Source organism: Lepidothrix coronata, unplaced genomic scaffold (genome assembly GCF_001604755.1).
Source record: "Lepidothrix coronata isolate B3197 unplaced genomic scaffold, Lepidothrix_coronata-1.0 Scaffold256, whole genome shotgun sequence".
In the NCBI taxonomy this organism is placed as follows: domain Eukaryota; kingdom Metazoa; phylum Chordata; class Aves; order Passeriformes; family Pipridae; genus Lepidothrix; species Lepidothrix coronata.
This window is the reverse complement of record NW_016690436.1, coordinates 529495-548602: the sequence shown is the minus strand read 5'-3', so window position 1 is coordinate 548602 and position 19108 is coordinate 529495. Positions and strand designations below refer to the sequence as shown.

Here is a 19108-nt window from a genome sequence, read left to right as displayed (position 1 = left end):
GCTCCCTGTGTGCTCCCTGTGTGCTCCCTGTGTGCTCCTTGTGTGCTCCATGTGTGCTCCGTGTGTGCTCACTGGGGCCATGCCCCCTCACTGGGGCTGTCAAAATAATGATAAAAGATGTTTTTGGGCTGATTTAAAATGTTCTGCAGAATGAAGTGTTTTCTTAGCTCTGGTTTTACATGCGGGGACCAGACAAGGGAAGAAGTTGGGCTGGTTTCATTCCCCAGACAAAAAAGAAAAAACATTTTTGGGGAAAAACCCGGCAGTTTAAACAACATCTCTTTCAGTAACATCAGAGAAGTGAATCACAGAAAAATGGAAACACAGAATTGCTTAGGTTGGAAAAACCTTTAAGATCATTGAGTCAAACCATTAACTTATCACTGCCAAGGCCACCACTAACTGGTGTCCCTTGGCACCACATCTACATGTCTGTTAAATCCCTCCAGGAATCAGAGAGTCACAAAATGATTTGGGTTGGGAGGGACCTTAAAGCCCATCCAGTTCTACCCTGGGTCTAGAAGGAAGACTCCTTCCACTAGACCACATTGCTCCAAGCCCTGTCCAACCTGGCCTTGAACAGTTTCAATATTATTTTCTCCAGAGTTCTTCCTGCAATTTGGTTCTGAGGGTTTTTGTCCATCAACAAGCAACACTTTGTTCTGAGATACCCACACAGAGCATTTCTAACCAAAGTGGTATTACCTGTGAGCAGATCTGCAGGAGAGGGGCCTTATTGCCAGGGGCTCTGGTGCTTGTTTCCTCCATGAGATTAACTCATTCAAAGTGCCAAAACACAGCATAAGTTTCATTTGTGTGTGTCTGGATTTGTTGCTTGCATTCCTCTGATCCTCCCAGGTGTTTCAGGGCATGACAGCACCCCTGAGAATCTGTGGGATGTGTGGAGGTTTGCAAGGTTTATTTGTCCTCTGCAGAGAATTTCCAGAGTAGAAGTGAAAGATTGTAGCTGTTGTCACAAGTACTGCACTTCCTGAGGTGCTGGAGCTGGGGGAGTTTTCAGAGAAATGTGACTGACACCCAGACTGTCTTTATTGCTGCTTATTGCTTAAGCATTGCTAAGCGTGATGTGGCCTGGCTGGAATGAGCAAGGGCTCAGCTCTGATGGAGGGAAACGAGCAGCTGAAATGTAGCTCTGCACGGCAGGAAGGTTCTAAAAGGATGTGAAGACGTGGGGGCAGCGGGACGGGAGCCCAAGGGAGGTGGTGAGGGTGTGTGCTCCCGCAGTGGGTGCAGCTGGGGTTAGCTGGGTTTCTCTTCCTTTTTCTGCCTTTCACAATCACACTGGGTTTGTGAGGGGGATGGGGAGCAGGGCTGAGGTGGGAGGCAGGTGTCTGGGGGCTATGATGTGGCTGAAGGGATGGGGGACCCTGCTCCTGACTCCCTGTTCCCCAGCCTGCACCGGTGTCTGGAGTTGCCGGTGTGGGCACAGAAGGGTGATGGGCTGGGGCAGCCCTGGCAGCCCTGGGGCCCCTCTCCTGGTGTCAGTGGGGCTGCAGGTGCCGGGGACCACAGCACTGGGGCTGAGCCACAGCTCACGTGGGGAGGCCACGTGCTCAGGGGTGTCCTGAACTGAGCAGAAACTCAAGAAGGGGACAAGAGCAGGTGCAGATCCCACATCAGCTGTAACTGGCAGCTCCTCATTCTGGCCCGACAGAATCTCAGGCTCGATGTCACCACTTGGTTTTTGTAATTGGAAAACTGAATTAATCTGAACCAAGCTTCTGGATTGCTTGCAGAAGGTTTATTGTTCTCAGTGCAGTTGTCATTAGCAACTGTACATTAGCACTAAGGGTATGACTAATAGATCTTCTTTGAGTGATGGCAACGAGGAAGGAAGTGGACAGTGGTCACTGTGAGTGAGAAGTTATGTAACCTGCCTGTGCTTGCCAGGCTGATGCAGGGTGCCAGGATTTGGCATGGCAGTAAAATCACTGAATCACAAATGCCAGAATGATCCACCACTGCCCTGGGCAGCCGTGCTGGGGGTTGACTCTTTCCTTTTCCTACCGGCTGTCATGGGAAGCAGCATCCTACCACCTGGAAAAGGTGTGTGATGGGGCAGCGTTGCTGGTGACTGTTCCTCACCTGCACACGCTTCCTCAGTGGGTGTGATGCCTTGTGAACAGGGCAGCCCCTCAGTGCAGCAAGGGCTGTTTGGTCTGGGGAGGTGTTTTTGTCCTCCACGCTGCAGTGACCAGTGCAGTTGGCAGCGCACGGGAGATGCCAGCACTCTTCAGGAGCAGGGGTCCATCCTGCTCACTCCTCAGAAGAAGGGGTCTGTGCCATTCCAGCTGACGGTGGCACCTGCCCACTTGGTCCTGATTGCCATCTCCAGGGCTGGGCACCTCTTCCCTGGGCTGCAGGTGTCTGCACTTGGGGCCTCTTCCCAGTGATGTGAGTGAGTGTCTGAGGAGGAAATGCTGTTAAAAAAAAAAAAAAAGTCTAAAAAAACCCAACCCCCTCAAAAAGGTTTCAGTGAAGGTTAAAAGCAGAAGGTTCTGCAGCCACATGGGTGCAGATGTGCTGCTGCCCTGCCCCAGGGAGCTGGGGGAGCCCGGCAGGGCTCCCAGGCTGGGGCTGCCCTGGAGCCGTTGCCCCCCCCGGAAATTCCGAGGGTGCTGTTTGCGTGTTTGTTTTCTGAGCAGATGCACAGATAATATCTGTGGCCATGCTGGGTTTCATGATGGTGGATCTGATTCACCTTTCCTTGCAGATTTACCCCTTAGTTCCAAGGTTCTGATCACTTTAACTGCTGCAGTGAAAGGAGAGCGAGGATGAGGGAGGCATTCATTGACGAAGGTAAGTGGTGCATGGTGGCAGAGAAACAAGAATTTTGCACCCCAAGCACAAAGCCTGGTTCACAATCCAAGTGATGTTACAGGAGCAGTTCACCCTTCCTGGGTGGGATGTGGAATTTGGGGGGAAACACAAGGGCTGTGGTGGCACCTGGTGCTGTGCAGGAAAACAGAGACTTCAGCCTCAGTCAGCTGCTGAGAGCAGGAAGGTGACCCCCACGTGCCAGCCTCTCTGCATTGGTGTACTGGTTTTGTCTGGGGTAGATTCAACTGTCTGCCCAGTGGCTGGTATGGCACTATGTTTTGGATTTGTGCTGAACACAGGATTGATAATGTAGAGATGTTTTTGGTTTTGCTGAGCAGAGCTTACACAGTGTCAAGGCCATGTTGGCAAGGAGACTGGGGGTGCATGGGAGGTTGGGAGGAGGCACAAACTGACCAAAGGGATATTCCAGAGAATATGACATCATGCTCAGTACAAGTGGGTGGAAGGGGAGGATGTTTGGGTTGGTCTTCCCAAGTAACTGTTCTGCAGGATAGGGCCCTGCTCTCCTAGAGCTGAACACCTGTCTGCCCATGGGAAGGGGTGAATGAGCTCCTCGTTTTGCTTTGCTTGTGTGCACGGCCTTTGCTTTCCCTATTAATCTGTCTTTATCTCTCTTTTACTCTCCTGCTTCTCTCTCCAGTCCCACTGGTGGGGGAATGAGGAGTGGTTGTGAGGGGCTTGGTTACTGGCCATGGAGAAAACACAACAGCCGGAGAGAGGGTCATTTAAATTTTGAATTAATCATGAAACAATCCTGCTTCATGGTGTGTTTAAACTTTCTATTGAGCACTAAGCACAGGAGGGACAGAGGTCTGTGACGCCCACACCTCACCCCCCGGCAAGCCCGGGTCTGTACCTATCGTCAGGTGTGCCGTCCGGGTCTGCTCCTGCTGCCCGCTGTAGAAGTAGAGGTGGAAGAGCCTCTCGGCTCTCCAGTGGGAGAGCAGCCGGGGGTCGGTGCCGAAGAGGACGCCGTGCCTGCCGGGGACACCGCACAGCCACACGGGCAGGCGGGGGGTGCGCAGCGCGGGGCTCACCTGGGCAGGGCAGGGCAGGGCAGGGCAGGGCAGGGCAGGGCAGGGCAGGGCAGGGCAGGGCAGCCTTGTGAGCCCGAGGGGAGCCGCGGTCCCTCTGCCCTGGCCCCGCTCTCACCTGCCGCTCTCACCTGCCGCTCCGCCGCCCGCTCCCAGCGCAGGAAGCCCACCGGGCCTCGCTGCCCCCGGACCTCCCCGGCCCCACCGCCGAGCTCCCGGGGGCTCGCCCGTCCCGTCAGGAGGAGGCTGAGCACGGCCTGCGGGGACAGAGCCCGTGGTCACACCGTGGGGACCGGGGCAAACGCCCTTTGCAGGTGGGGTCCCACTCCCAGCTCTGTTGTGCCTGTCATGAGCAGGGGGACGCCAGGCTGCAGGTGGCTTTTTTGTTACTATTGTTCTTATCGTCATCATCACCATCATCATCATCACCATCATCATCTGTTTTTTGCATGCACAGCCATGATTAAAATTTGCAAAATATTTTTATATGACCTTATGCTTTTTTTTTCTCTGGATTAAAAAGAGAGAATTTTTTTCCTAAATCAAATGTGGGAAACATTTGATTGTGGATTGTAGCTGATCCTACCTCTGTGCAGGTGACATTTCCAGAACTGACGTTCAACAGAGGAGCTGTGTCACCCAAATCCTCTTGGACCCTGTACGGCCAAACACAGAACGTCAGGGCAGTGCCAGGCTGGTGCTGGAAGTGATGCTGCATGTCCCTGCCTGGCTGATGGGAAAGGGAGGAAAGGAAAAGCCATTTCAGAAGATGTAACCAAACTAGAGGAAAATATTTAAAAAGTGAAGTATACCTTTCAAGTGTCCTAGAGAAAAGTAAACTGTATAAAAATAGGATCACTCCTTGGCTTCCTTCACACCTGAACTGGAAAAAGAAATCAGGGATCACAGGGAAGAAATTATGGCCAGTAAATCATGTTTAATTAAAACAATTAATCTGCTTCAATACAGCCTTAGGTGAGTGTGTTGAGCCAGATGAGTAAGGTGTTATTCCGGGAAGATTTTATAACTAATTTTGTTGAATAGGATCAGGTAAAAAAAGAAACTTCCAGTTATTGGGTAAATGGGTTTTGTACATTTTTTCCCCCAGATTTTTGCTGAGGCTGCAAGGAATCACATCTTGTATTTCAGTGAAATACAAAATGCTGTCCCATTTACCCAGTGTTTGTGGGATGAGAGAGCTGGAATAGTGGCTAAAGTCCCAGGGATTTTAGTGGGAGCAGGATCTCTTCCCAAAGGAAGATCCATGAACTTTACTGTATGTTAACACCACATCCTGCTGATGGTGGCACTTGCCCTCAAAAGATCTGATTTGAATGGGAAATAAGATGTAATTAAGGAAGAAAATAACTTGGTTAGAGCAAATATCCCCACTTACACAGTTTATGTGGTGGGAGATGAACTCCTGAGCTGCAGCTTTCTCCGGGAACTCAAAGAGCCGGATCTGTCGGGGAAGGTGGTGTAAAGGAGATGTGAATTATATAAAAAAGCTGAGCTTTTGAATCCTGTGGTTCCTTTAGCCAAGTGAAAGAACAGTGCAGGGGTCTGCTCTGCCCCTTGCCCAGCCCTGAGGTCTGGCTCTGTCAGGGAGTTGGGAGCAGTTTCACACTAACTGGATTCTTGTTTTTGCAGGAGGAGGAAGATCGGCCTTTGATGAAGGGGAGCAGCAGCTCCTGCCTGACATGGGTGTGTCTTGGGCTGTGGTGGGACCTGGGTCTGGGGAGCTCACCACTTTGGTGCCCCATAAGTGAGGGAGCAGGTTTAGGAGATCCTACATTTCAGGCCAAAGGCGTCTTTAAGGAAGGCTCTGTTGGCAGCAGGCGTTTCTGTACTCACTCTGTCCGTGAGGGCGTCTGCTCTGCAGCCTGCGCGTGGCATCGCGGTGCCAGCTGTGGTGGTGAGGCAGACGACGGCTCTGCCACCTCCTCCTGCTGCCCACAGGGTCTCTGCCAGGGCCACGGCCAGTGCCTGTCCCTGTTCCCGCCGCCCGATCTGGCACAGCCTGTGCCGGGAACACCGGGGGCTGTGACACACCGGGGGCTGTGACACACTGGGGGGGGCGTGTGCCACCATCCCAAACCACAGGATTTGGTGGGAAGAAGCCTTGCCCAGGGGTCAGCCAAGGCTTCTCCCCTGGTACAAATCTCCACCTGTAGCTGCACACCTGAACCTGGGTCTGGTTTATCTGAACCCAGAAGCTGGTCTGCCTGAGTCCAATGAAGGCAAGGAAATAATTCCCATGTGTCCCATGGGAAGGCTCAGCATCTTACCTGTCCAGGTGAGTATATTCTGTGTCTCTTGTGAAGAGCAGGTATGTGATGATGTGTGCTTGTACAGCCATCAGAACAGCTCTCGTTCCCCCCTAGGGACAGAAAGACAAATCCCCCTGTGTGAGGAGCAGATGCCATTCCCAGCAGTCCCTGGCCAGTAGGAAAACAGGAAGCCCTCATGGAGAGGAAGATGTGGGGTGGCCCTGGCTGTGTGTTGGGGACAGCAGGGGTCCCATGGGTGCCCTCCCTCCTTCCCTCCCTCCCTTGAAGTGCTCGGCCCCAGGGAATGTCACCCAGCTCCAGACACCATGTGTGCTTGGAAGCCCCACAGTTTGTTTTTTCTCCCCTCTAGTCTCACAGCAAAGGGTCAAGTGTCCCGAGGCAGCCTGGGGCTGATGGGAGGGTGTGCACGGGGGTGCCTGTGCCTGCTCCCTGCCATGCTCAGGGTCAGGGCTGTGGTACCTCCTGGGAGCAGAGAGCCTTGGAATGCAGGGAGTGGTGCCTGTGGTTGTACCCAGCGTTTCAGCCTCCAGGTGATTTAGGGGATTTACAATTTGAGTGTTTATCTTGGGCTTCTGCTTTTTTGGGTGCAGTGTTGTGATGATAAATAAGGAAGAAGAAAAAACCCTCACTCCTTCGGTAAATGACAGTGTAGGTGACTTCACCTGTTGGATGTCTAGGTGGAGCAGGAAGAATTTGGTAAGTCTAATTCTCAGAAAAGAAACAGGAAAGTCTTGCTGCTTTGTGCATCCTGCTGCCTCTCCTGAGCCCTCCCGTGTGAACCTCTCACAGAAGGGTATCACAGCCTGTCCTGCAGCCAGCTGCTGGCTCCAGGCCATCCATCCTGCTCCAGCCTTGGGCCAAGGGCTCCCCTGTGAGGGCAGCTGTGGCTGTGAGGGGGCTGTGGCTGCAGCCCCTGCACCCAGCCCGGTGGGGAACACTGGGCCTGGCCGGTGGGCAGGGCATGGGTGCAGGGGTGTGGGGGCAGGGGTGTGGGGGGCAGGAGTGTGTGCTGCTGAGGCTCCCAGCACTGGCTGCTGTCTCCTGTGCGTGTCTGAGACAAGGAGGAGCCGGTGCCAGTTGCTGTGTGACACTTTACCTTTCCTGCCTGCAGTGCGTAGGCCAGGTCAGAGTGTGGCTGGCGGAACCTGAAGTGTGCTGCTGCCCACTCGCAGCTGAACAGGGGGGTTGTGTTCCCAAACAGCAGCTTCTGCAGCCCCTGCCGAGCAAGAGCCAGAGGGGGGGTCAGGTCCCAGCACGGGGGATGACCTGTAAGGTCAGGAGGTCTTGGGGTGCAGGTGAGCTCACAGCACTGTCACACTGTCAGACCTCACAACTCCAGAGCAAAGGGGATGTTTGGCCTCAGTCAGGGACTTCATTCAGTACTCAGCCACTCCAGTGAAGCTCAGTCACAGTGTGTAATAACCTCTGTCTGGGTACAGTGCACTTTTTGGGGAAGGCCTGCACTGCTATCAGCAGCAGCGCCCTCAGGCACTCGACAGGAGCTGGAATCACTCACTGATGGTGTAAAAAGCCTTTTTCAACCCAAACGATTCCATGATTCCATGATTCTGACTCCCATCTGAGGCTGTTTGTCAGGGAGGCCCCAAAGTGCAGGTAAACATTTCCCCTTGTCATTTGACTGGTTCTCTCATGAGAATTATTGCGGATCAGCTTTAAGGTTGTGCTGCAGCCATGTTCGTTAAGAGTCTCATAAATAATGCATCCCCATCCCATGCCCTGTTCAGGGGACAGCAGGCTGAAGCCCGCAGCCGCCCGAACGCCGGGAAAGGCTCCCGAGACTTTCTCTTCAGGAGATTCAATTACAGCTCATGCTTAATTCAGCAGGCAGGCAGCTCACCATCGCCGTGTCCGGGGAGAGGGGGCGGCCGCCCGTGCCCGGAGGGAGCGGGAGGGGCTGGGGGACGGTAGAGGGGGGCTGCGGCCCCGGGGGCTCCCCAGCTCCGGGTGATCCATCGCCAGCTCTGCCCCGGCCTCGCTGCAAGGAGAGGAGCAGACGGTGCATCACGCCAGGGCTGCTGCTCTCATGCACCCGAAGTTCTCTCCTAATATTCCCAGGGGTGGGCACAGTGCCCGGCCGTGGGCTGGCGGCGGGGAGGGGAGACACACGTGCTGCCCTGGAACATGGGTGCCCTTGACTTCCAGCTGTTTTCGGGCATTCCCAACACATCCCTACCAGCTAGTGACTGGAGCAGGGAGTAACACTGTGAATTACAGAGAATACCCTTCAGTGCCTCCCAACCTAAGGGCGCAGCAAGTTTTCCAAATACTTGCATTTTGGAGATGTTAGCTTGTTATCCTTTTTCCTGTGTTCTAAAACTGACTGTGGAAACCACTAATTTTAGACAGAAAGGTTAGTTTGTGTTGGACTGCTCTGCCCCTTTGACTTAGATCAGGGAGACTTTCTTTCAGAATACCTGAAGAATACGCCTGTTTCTCAAAGGAACAGCAGGAGAAATGAATCTTCATAGAGACCTGGGCTGCAGGTACGGATGTGTGACCTCCTCAATGTGCCAACCCAGTGGGACAACCCAAAACCCACCAGACAAACACCAAATGTTACCTTTGGAAAAGAGTTACCTGATGAATTGTGTTGTTGATTTCCAAGCTGAAAAGGTAAATAAAGCACAATTTAAAAACCCCAACAGAGGCATTGCTGGCATATGGAGAACCCAGAGTCCAGCCAGAAGACAACCCCAGAACAAAGGAAGAGTAAGAGCTGTAGCACTTGTATTATGGAGTACACAAAGACCTTTTGTCATTGGCACATAAGTTTTGTAATAAGACATAACTTTAAAAATTACATTAAATAACCACCTGGAATTAAAAACGTGATAAAAAAAGTAGAATAAAAATCTTACCCACGGAAACTAAAGATTTCTCTCCATTTGTTCAGATCAGAGATTCTGCTGATGATCTCCTCCAGCTCCGTCGGCACGGCATGTTCAGCCCCCCTGTCACCCATCGCAGCCTCCTGTTCAGCCCCCCTGTCACCCATCGCAGCCCCCTGCTCAGCCCCCTTGTCACCCATCGCAGCCGCCGCGCTCCGGGCGATGCTGCGGGCGATGCTGCGGGATGGGAGCACTGACGCTGCTGGGGGGCGGCTCTCTGACCCCCCCACCGAGCGGCACCGACCCCCCCGCCCGTCCCCCCGTGACTGAAGCGTGGGCAGAGCCCGTCGGGCCCGCTCCGCTCCGCGCTGTGCCCGCAGCATCGGTGTTTGGTGCCGGGAGAGCCGGGGGATGCCGGGGCTGCTCGGGGGGGCCGCCTGCGGGCGGCGGCAGGAGCGGGGGGCAGGAGGGTGGGTATTTTCCAGCATGGAGCAGGAGACGCGGTGTTTTCCAAAGCGGAGAGGGAGCGGGGCTATTTTCCAGTGTGGGGCGGGAGCAGGGGCACTTTCATGGATGACGGGGGGCCCGGGGTCCCTGCTGGGGTTCCCCCAGGGTTCGTGCTGGGCAGCCGTGCCTCTGTCACTTCTGCCGGTCAAACACACAAATACTGTCATAATTTTATTTTGGTCGTAAGAAGCGGTTTTCCTTGGGAACTGGATATGAAGGCAAACAACAGCCGTGTTGATGCTCGGGAGCGAGGCGGGGACGGTGGAGCGGGGCTGAGTGACCCCGGTGAGGACACCCGGACCCCGGGTCGGGGCTGCTCTTGCCTGCACAGCAAAGGGAGGGGTTTGGGTTTGCTGTGTAGTAAACAACACCATGAGATGCAATACAAATTATATATTAAGAACATACATTATCATTAGGAAGAATATGCATGTGGATTAAGAAGAAAATTATGAAAACATGTTGGTGTCATGGTGACTTGCAGCAGCCCTTACACATTGTCAAAATCCGTGGAGAAGCAGGGGCAGAGCTGCCTTGGGAAAGTGTTTGGGTAGCGGGGATGCAGCTGACAAACCTCTACAAGAACCCAGTAGTGTTTTGCCATTCAGTGTAGAAGTATGAAAAAAGGCATCGAAGTGAGTGAGGCCTCGTTGGCTGGTAGTGCCCGAAGTGCAGAGGGCTCAGATATCTGGTAACTGGGCCCGTTTTGCACCCGGGGGATGGATGGACGCGGGGTGGGATCCCTCCTCACCTGCAGCCAGGCGGGATTGCTCCTCACCCACAGCTGGGCACAGCCCCCGCAGATAAATAGGTGGCTGGGGCAGGGGCTGTCTCCTTGTGTTTGCTCTGAGTGCAGTTTCCGTGTCGTGGGAGAAGCAGCTCGTCTCCAAGGCACTCAGGTAATCCCGTGCGGGTGGTCTTTGCTCCCGTCTCAGCCTGTCGGTAGCTGGGCTGGCTCTGCTGTCCCTGCGGGAGGGTCTGTTGTTTTAAGTGACCTGAGGATGTCTCAGGGTGTGAGGGCTGCTGTGGCCGTCTGTTCTGGCTTCCTGCACCAGACCTTGCCGTGTTCCTTCCTTAGTCCCTGCAGAGCTGCAGTGTGCCAGGGAGCCTGTCTGTTGTGTTGTTGCTGCCCTTTCCAAAGGTTCTGACTTGGTTTATTGTTATTGTTTCATAAGAGTTTGCAAGGCTGCTCTCTGGGCAGGGCTCTTGGGAGCTCTGGGAGGGGGCAATGGGAGGTGAAGGTGCCTGGGCTCACTCCCTAATGCCTTTTGCCTGATGAACTGCAGAGGGGTTGTTAGGCAGTGCCAAGCCCAGCTGTCTCCCTGAGGCAAGCAGGATCATGCAGCACATTCCCCGAGTGCTGCTCTGCTGTGACAGCTTTGTCACCGAGGGGTGACAGGAGCTCCTGGGACTTTGGGCTCAGAGCACGGTTTGGTTTGTTAAAACTAAAACCCCAAAAGAGAGCTTTATGGAGAGAAACAGTGTTGTTGCCGTGCATTTGGTGCCAGGTCAGAGTGCTGGTGGTGGGTGCAGGTGTTTGGGTTTTACCCCCCAAGCTGTAGCTCCTGCTCCTACCGAGCACTGTGTGTGTGAGCTGGAGCCCGAGGGGTGTCAGGGCAGAGCCCAGGCCTTGTCCTGTCCCTTGCTGGGTGTCTGAGTTTGCTGTGTGTCCTCATTCCCTGGCGTGGTCACAGCTGTGTCCTCGCTTCCACCGGGGCTGAAGGGCAAAGCTGCTGCTGGTGAGTGTGGGTCTCTACTGCAAACCATCTATTGGACTTTCCAGACCCTGTGCAGTGCTACTGAGATTTCTAGTTTTCTTCATACCAGCTACTTTTCAGATAGTTTACTGGAAAAAAAGGCAAATGTCTTGATAAGGCCTTACCCCAAGAAAGAGGGCATTTCCATCCAGACATTACCATTCAGCATGTCTTCTTTTGTTCACTGCATGCACCATAGTGATGCTTATCTGAAATCTTCTCTTTTGTTTCACCTTCTTCAGAGCTAATTGTTTGCAAGTTGGTACATCTGGTGGTTGTTGATGTAGTAGTGACAAATCTCTTTGCTTGAAATGTTGTTAAATCCTGTAATTCTAATACATCAGGTCAACTGCTCCTGTGATCCTCCCTGAATCTTTTGATTTTGAAAAGGGAAATTCAAACCCAGCAAATCGGATTAGCAGGGCATTGAGGAAGTGCACCAGGGAGCAAACCAGGATGGTCCAGAAGGAATTTGCAAACTGTTCACTGTGAGTCTTGAATGTAAAGGTTCCCTCCTTGAAATTAGCGATCTTCTCTGAAAGGTGATGGATCTTCACCTCTGAGGAGAAGAGAATCATGATGAGGCAACCGCAGGAACCTGAAAGGGAGGGGGACATGCTCGTCACCTTGGCAACTCCTCAGTCATGCTGTGTGTGTGTGTGTGCCACAGCCAAAGACCACATGCAGAGTGTTCTTATGGCCACTGTAATTTAGCTTTAACAGGGATTATTTTTGGAATCCAAGCCAATGGCTATTGAAATTGGTAAGCTTTTCTAATTGAATTAGGCTCAGGACCAGCAATATTGAGCATGGCTGCTTTAGTGCCCCGAGCCAGCAAAATATCTGTGCTCGTGTTCAGCTTTAAGCCACTCATTGTCCTGTTGAGCATAACGGAGCTGTCTGCACATCTAAAGATGAAGACATACCCAAGTCCTTTATTAAGTTATGATTGCAACATATAATACCCTGTAAAGTCAGGGTAAACCTACTTGTCAGCCAAGCCAGCAGCCTGGAGAGTGGGTGTTACCCTCCCTGTGTGGCAGAGGGATGGGGTGCTCTGTTATCCCTGGTGGCAGAGGGACAGGGGTGCTCTGTTATCCCTGGTGGCAGAGGGACAGGGGTGCTCTGTTATCCCTGGTGGCAGTGGCTCTCAGAGACCACCCTCACAGCAAGCTGCTGCCAGCCCATCCCTCTCTGCTGCTCAGCCCTTCAGTCCTTGGTAAGGCCGTGCTGCTCTAAGGGGTGACCTCACTTCCACTGTCTGGAACCCTCCTGTTGTGGGAGCAGTTGCACCACTGACATCTTTTGGTTGTTTTTCACCTGGTTCCTGGTTATGACTGTGTGTTGGGTGTCGGTGATACAGCACCACCTCTGTGTCCCTGGGGCTTGTGCACCTTTCTGCAGCAGCTTGACTGTCCCCATCCTGCCACCTGCCCTTGGGGGGGTTCCCCATTGTATCTCTTAACTCCAATTTAGAGAACATGTGATTTTACACAGCAGAGTCCCTCGCCTTCCTGCCTGCCTTGACTTTGCTGGTTTAGAGTCAATGCAGCCACAGTCCTTAACCCTCCTATGTCAGTAGATGGGTCATTGTGAGCAGCAAATTCAGAGCAGAGTCAGGCTGGCAGGACAGGGCTGCTGGTACTCACAGGCAATGAAGCTCCAGAGGTACAGCCCGACAGGACCATGCAGTGTTTCGTAGGGGCTGCCAAAAGCATTGAACATGAAGAACCCTGCTCCCACCAGAGCAAAGATGATCAGTACTGTACAGAAGAGAATGACACTAACATGGATACTTGCAGGGATAATTTTGAGCAAATCTGGAAAAACTGGAAACAAAACAACAACATTATTATGTACATTAGGCAAAGTAGTCTCTGAAATCAGGCTGGGGGGGTTCCTGCTGGTTTGTGGTAGTTGTTTTAATCCTGCTCTTCTAAATGCAACCAAAGAAGTTATTAACTAGAAACGGATTTTCATGGATGTGTTGAGGCAGAAATACTCTGTGAAACTCAGAAGCAGAGACTGGTCAGGAAAGAAAGCTCCAGGGGAAGCCTCTCCTCCCCTTCCTGGAGGTGGTATTTTGTCCTTAATATGAATAGGATATTTTGGGGGAAAAAAAGTGGGAATCCGTATCTGTGGAGGCAGGTCTGCCTTGTGAGGTGGCCTGGAGGGCTCTCATCCCCCAGTATTATGGGCTTGGCCACCACCTCCTCTTTGGGGATGGGAGAAAATAAATCCAGAAACAAACTTCCTGTTTTCATTTATGCTTACAATGTCCCACGGAAGGATGTGAAATTGGAAATGAATTTTTACTGTGATTATGAATGCACAAATTCAGGAATAATTTATTTTAAATATTTTTAGCAGCTTTTTAGCTACTATTTCAAACTGTGATCCTGCTTGGCTAGGGCGTAGGGGGATAGTCAGTCAGCACGAGAGAATGATTTTTAATCATTCCTGTTTGTTTGGCAACAACAAGTATTGTGGAAGGAACAGTGAAATACACTTTACTGCTCCTGATCCATGGAGGTAATAATGCCTCACATCAATTACTTCTCCTTGTAAAGCCTTTACCAGCAAACTGCTCCACAGCTGGAGCCCCTCTGCTCTGGAGCCGGGCTGGGAGAGCTGGGGGTGTTCCCCTGGAGAAGAGAAGGCTCCAGGGAGACCTGAGAGCCCCTTCCAGGGCCTCCCTGTGCAGGTTTCCTACAAGGAATAGCATTAGTTCTGTGATACTACTTATGTTTGGGGAAAACACGCAGAACTGTGGATTTAATAATACAATTTTGTATTGTTTATTTTAAGAAAACAATTTATGGCATGGTATGGAATCCTTCCCATGGCACCTGCATCTACAGCTGTTTGTCATTGAAATTTTATGTGTGACATACCAGGAAAAATTAATTCTAGCAGCAATGTTGTCTTGAAAGGAAAACACTGTATGAACCTGTGTGTGGCAGCAACCTTTAGAAAATGAACTGCTGACCCAGAAACTGATGGGAATGAGCAGGAACAAATGGAGCAGAAGCTTTCCCCATCTGAACTGGGTTTGCTGGCAGAGCAAATTCATATTATAATTAAAAGAGATATAGTGGTCAGAGGGGAGCATTTAATGGGAACAAGCATGGAACTAAATCATTTAGCCTATTTTCTGATCTCAGACATGCTTAAGTGCAGTGAGTGCATTAAGCTATGGCTATGTATTGTGTGTGTTTGTCCTGCTTTCTGGAGTGCTCCTGCCGAGCTCCTGGGGCACTGATGCGATGGGATGGGGCTGCTCCAGCCCCAGGGAGCGGGATCAGCCTGTTGCACTAAGTGCTCTCTGAGGTAAAGGCTCCTGCCTCGGCTGCAGGTTGTCCCCTTCCAGCTGTCACTGACTGAGCCCTGATGAATGTCAGCTCCCGTGCTGCTGGTGGCTGGGCCAGCCCTGGGTCACAACAGTCTCCCAATCCCTTGGGATTGGATAAACCTCTCTGAAAATTCACTCAGGGTGAAATGTCTGCACGCGGTGATGGCACACAAAGTGACTGAGGAGGAATTTCAGCTGTGTAAACAGAGTAGTGATGGAATTTAGAGACAGCAAATCTTAATATAATATAAAATTAACTTGGTCACTACTTGGGGAAACTGTTATGGAGTAAATAATTTCTGGTACCTAATCTGGTAGCCTTCCCTTGCATTCAATCACTGGCGTGAGCCATTTGCCAGTGCTGTTGTGGCAGAAGCTCATAAGCTGTCTGCTGGAGTAACTTCGGCTGACACATTGTGCACACACAATGGGCTGTTCCTTACCGCTTGTTCCGCGTGCTGCTGGATACAAATGTCTCACTTGATCATTTTATTGATCTTATCCTTGAAGACAAATAGATTTTGAATGTAAAGCAAAGCCATTGCTAATGCTTTGACATTCTGTGTCAGGTACCCAGTCAGCCGGCCTCCCCCAGCCCTTCCAATTAGTGCTGCAGATTGAGAACTTTTGGGCTGCTTTGTTTCTCGAGAGCAGCCGGTGCCCCAGCTCGTTCATTAGATCCCTGCTGGTTTAGTTCATTCTTCTTGACAGCACAGAGGGTGTAATGTTGACGCAGAAAAAGATGGCAGGGGTTAATTAAAACCCCAAAATATTCTTTCTTTCTAAAGTAACAGTATAAAATATTTTGAAATGTGGATATCTGTGTAACTGCAATGTAGATTCTTGAAGACATTAGCCAGGCTTTACTAGCATCAGAAAATAAGTTACTTGATTCTGAGGACCAGAGCACTGTAAGGGCAGCGTTGCTCTGGCACGTCCCGTGTTGCTGGGCTCGGTGTCCGAGCCCTGTCCCGTGCGGGCAGCCCTGTCCCGTGCGGGCAGCCCTGTCCCGTGCGGGCAGCCCTGTCCCGTGCGGGCAGCCCTGTCCCGTGCGGGCAGCCCTGTCCCGCCGCCCCGCTGTCAGCAGCGCGCTGTAAATAACCCGAACGCCATCGCTACTCACATGAGAACTGAAAGGGTCTCCCCCCGAGCCCGCACTGCCGCACACGCTGCCCGGAGAAGAGCCCGTACTGGATCTCGCCGATGAACTTGTGCAGCTCCGGGCCGGTGGCGTTGACGAGCAGCGCTCCCGTGGTGCAGAGGGTCGTGCCCCTCACCCAGAGCTGGGTGCCCACGGCCGCCGCCGTGCCCAGCGCGCAGGCGAGGCTCAGCACCCCGGCCGTGCAGAAGATCAGCTTCTTCTGCGGGGCTGGCATGGTGGCACCGGGCACCGCCGGGGACGCGGCTCTGGCAGAGGCGGTGCCGAGCTCCTCAGCCGCGGAGCTGCAGAGCCCCGGGCACCCGGCCAGCCCTGCCCCGAGAGAGCCCCCGCGCCCGGCCAGCCCTGCCCGGAGAGCTGCAGCCTCTCCGGAGCCCCAGAGCCCAGCCACAGGCAGGCACTGACTGGAGAACGCTGTAAAGATTCTTTTTCCCCGTCCCCTTCCGTACAGCTTTGCGGAGAGTTTCAGTGCGTCTCCTGTCACTTGATAGCGAGGGTTTAGGATGACTGATCTCTGTAATTTGAAGAGTGCTCTGCTTGTCCCAGCCCCCGCGGGAGCGGGGGGTTCAGAGACAGCTTCCCTGGTGCATCTGATTATCTGCTCTCCATAATGGAAGTTCTCAAAAGGTTTATTTTTCCAGGTTTTTTTCTAAAGCCAGCTGTGCTGTGTTTTTTGTTTGTTTGTTTGTTTGTTTGTTTGTTTTTTTCTTTTCCTCTTTTGGGTATATTTCTCTTTTGCTGTTCCTGATGTATTGCCCAGCCAGGAGGCCCCTCTGTAGTATCTGGTTGCTCTTCACACAAGCTAAGTCATAGCATAACATAACCCATCCCTTGAAGTGTGGCTAACTTGGAGGCTTAGTGAGGGCCAGAGGCACTGTCTGCATCCATCTACTGACTGCCAGGGACTTCAGCAAACAGGTTTTGGTTTTTTTCTCAACCAGATCAACTTAGTGCTTTTTTTTTTTTTTTTTTAAGCTAATGCCTATTTAGAGGAATCAGATTTGTTAGTCCTTGCCTTTGGCAAACACAGCTGCATGTGTGAAAGTAATTCAGTAACCAAAGATGTAGTAGAAGATGTGTTAACAAATATGAGACAGTTGTAGGCCAGTACCATACTGGTATTGTATGACTATTGGTATTGTCTAGTTCAACCTCAGCTTTTAAAACGTGTGGTTTGCCTGTTCTTGTCTATACTACATAAGCTCATTTGGAGAGTATGGCTGTTAATTTTATTTAGACTTATTTGCAACCCACTGTCTAATCTTGTATTTCCAAAGAACCTTGTGTTCGTGCTGTTCGGGAGATGTAGCACAAAGGGAGGATCTGGCACAAGTACTAGGTAGAAAGGGGAAAAGTTCTCGTGCTTTCTTACTGTAAGGCTGATAGAGGAATGCACCCACCGCTCCAGCACCTGCGGAGAGGACAGCTCTACTGAGCGGCGGGAAGGTGTTCTGTGGAGCAGGGCACGGGTCGGGCGCAGGCTGTAGTCGCAGCTGCAGCCCCGCCAGGAAGGTGGGCAGGTGTGGCACATCCACTGACGCTGGAAAAGGGTGCCCTGACGCTTTCATGTTGTATTGCTTGTGTTTCGAAGATTCATTAATCAGAAACTGCACTTCTGTTGACATCGCGTCTCCTGTCCTGCTTGCCCCATCCGCTGGGATCAGTGGATCCACTCGGGTGGTACAGATGGGCCCCTGGGAGCATCCTTCGGGATGAGCAGCGTGCCCAGTGGCAGCTGCAAGGCCGGGGCCGGAGGGACTCAGCCAGGGCCAGCCGAGGCTGCAGCCCCCGGGGATGCGGTCACTGCTGCCGGAGCAGCACCGCGCGTCCCCACAGCCCTTCGGTAGCTCCGGGAGCGGGTCGGGATCCCTCAGCCCCCGAGCAGGGAACAGAGGGAGAATGCCCTCGCTCCTTCGCTCGGCCTCAGGGCGCTGAGACTTCACCCGGGAAGTGGGGTCTCTGCTGCTCCCCCTCCCCAGCCGGGAGCTGCGGAGGGCGGCTCGGACCGGGACCGGGACCGGGCGCTGCTGCCGGGAGCCCAGCGGCGGAACGTGCCCCCGGAGCGCGGGGACTGCGGGGCGGTGTGACGGGCGGGCGGTCGCCGCCTCGAGGAATTGGTTTCTCCGCTACAACGAAGATGCTAAAGATGGGGGAGGCGACAGGGTGCGGATGCCGCGTCCCTGCGGCTGCTCGGCCGCCCCGCTCCGCTCCCCGGGCGCTGCCCCAGCGCCTCGGCCCCGCCGGCCCGGGGGCAGCCGGGGGTCCCCCCGCAGCCGCCGAGCCCAGCCCAGCCCCGGCGCGGTGCGGGGGCGGCCCGGCCGGCACCTGGCGCGGGAGATGCGGAGCGGGTGGGCCGAGCCGCGCCGCCCCCGCCCGGCCCCGCAGCCCGCCCCCGGCGCGGGGTGAGCCGGGGGGCCGCCCACGCTGCTCCCGGCGCTCGGGGCCCGCGAACATGAGCGATGATGGCCGCCTTCGGGCTCCTCAGCTACGAGCATCGCCCGCTCAAGCGCCCGCGCCTCGGGCCGCCCGACGTTTACCCGCAGGACCCGCGCCAGAAGGAGGTGAGACCGGCGGGACCCCCGCCCGCGGCTCCCGGCCCGGCGCCTCCCCCCAAACTTTTGAGCGGCGCCTGCGGCCGCCGAGCCGCCGCTGACTTGCATTTTCTGCGGCGAGGCGGGGGCGGCCGCCCCGCTCACCGCCCCCGGTCACCGCTCACCGCCCCCGGTCACCGCTCACCGCCCCCGGTCACCGCTCACCGCCCCCGGTCACCGCATCGCTGCCGCGGCACCGGGCTCGCCTCTGGGGCGGCGGGGAGGGTGTCGGAGCCGTGGCAGTGAGGGGCACCTCTGGCCCGTGAGGGTACCGGCATCTGCATGGGAGGCACCCTCTGCCCGTGAAGGGCATCCCTGGCCCGGAGGGAGGGGGGTGCTGGTGGCCAGAGCGAGCGTGGTCCTGCTGAGCTGCCCACGGTGTGTCTGACCTAACAGCAGTGACCCACCGTCAGAGGAATAAAAGGGCTGGAAGGTGTTGGAGGTTGGGAAATGCATCTGAAAACAGGGTGGAGGTGAGTGGGGCTGTAGGTTGTCCTCTTCCATGAGGCTGTGGCTGTCCTGCTCACGGGTACCACAACCAAACCCACGGAGACCTGCTGTCACTGGAGCTGGGGCAAGCGTGTAGCTCAGGTGGGTGCTGTGATGTGGCTTGCTGATCCAGCAAAGCCCCACAGGGCACTGCTGTCCTCAGCTTGGCTTCCCAGTCTTGCTTCCCAGCCGCTTACCCTCCACAGGGGGGTGGAAG

General features: G+C 53.9%; 3 protein-coding genes and 1 long non-coding RNA gene across 4 annotated transcripts in view; 2 read left to right on the top strand and 2 right to left on the bottom strand.

The window, feature by feature from the left end:
* Positions 1-1836: 1836 nt before the first annotated feature.
* LOC108507463 lies at positions 1837-3536 on the top strand. The gene is made up of 3 exons (XR_001878151.1): positions 1837-1873; positions 2735-2820; positions 3503-3536. It is a non-coding gene; the product is annotated as an uncharacterized LOC108507463 (long non-coding RNA).
* Positions 3537-3583: 47 nt separating this feature from the next.
* FAM188B2 (family with sequence similarity 188 member B2) lies at positions 3584-7563 on the bottom strand. The gene is made up of 8 exons (XM_017835406.1): positions 7519-7563; positions 7284-7403; positions 6185-6276; positions 5751-5916; positions 5293-5358; positions 4028-4153; positions 3719-3899; positions 3584-3651 (listed from the first exon to the last, which is right to left on the bottom strand). The coding sequence occupies exons 1-8, from the start codon at positions 7561-7563 to the stop codon at positions 3584-3586; spliced, it is 864 nt and encodes a 287-aa protein (XP_017690895.1).
* Positions 7564-10809: 3246 nt separating this feature from the next.
* On the bottom strand, positions 10810-16028 carry CLRN1 (clarin 1). The gene is made up of 3 exons (XM_017835433.1): positions 15776-16028; positions 12950-13129; positions 10810-11898 (listed from the first exon to the last, which is right to left on the bottom strand). Exons 1-3 carry the CDS (start codon positions 16026-16028, stop codon positions 11633-11635), a joined length of 699 nt encoding a protein of 232 aa, XP_017690922.1. The 3' UTR covers positions 10810-11632.
* A 2243-nt stretch (positions 16029-18271) lies between these two features.
* The window catches only part of MED12L (mediator complex subunit 12 like), a 101879-nt gene continuing 101042 nt past the window's right edge, over positions 18272-19108 (top strand). The window contains exon 1 of the mRNA XM_017835405.1: positions 18272-18372. Coding sequence (XP_017690894.1) covers positions 18274-18372 — 99 coding nt within the window. The 5' untranslated portion in view covers positions 18272-18273. The remainder of the gene's footprint in view (positions 18373-19108) is intronic.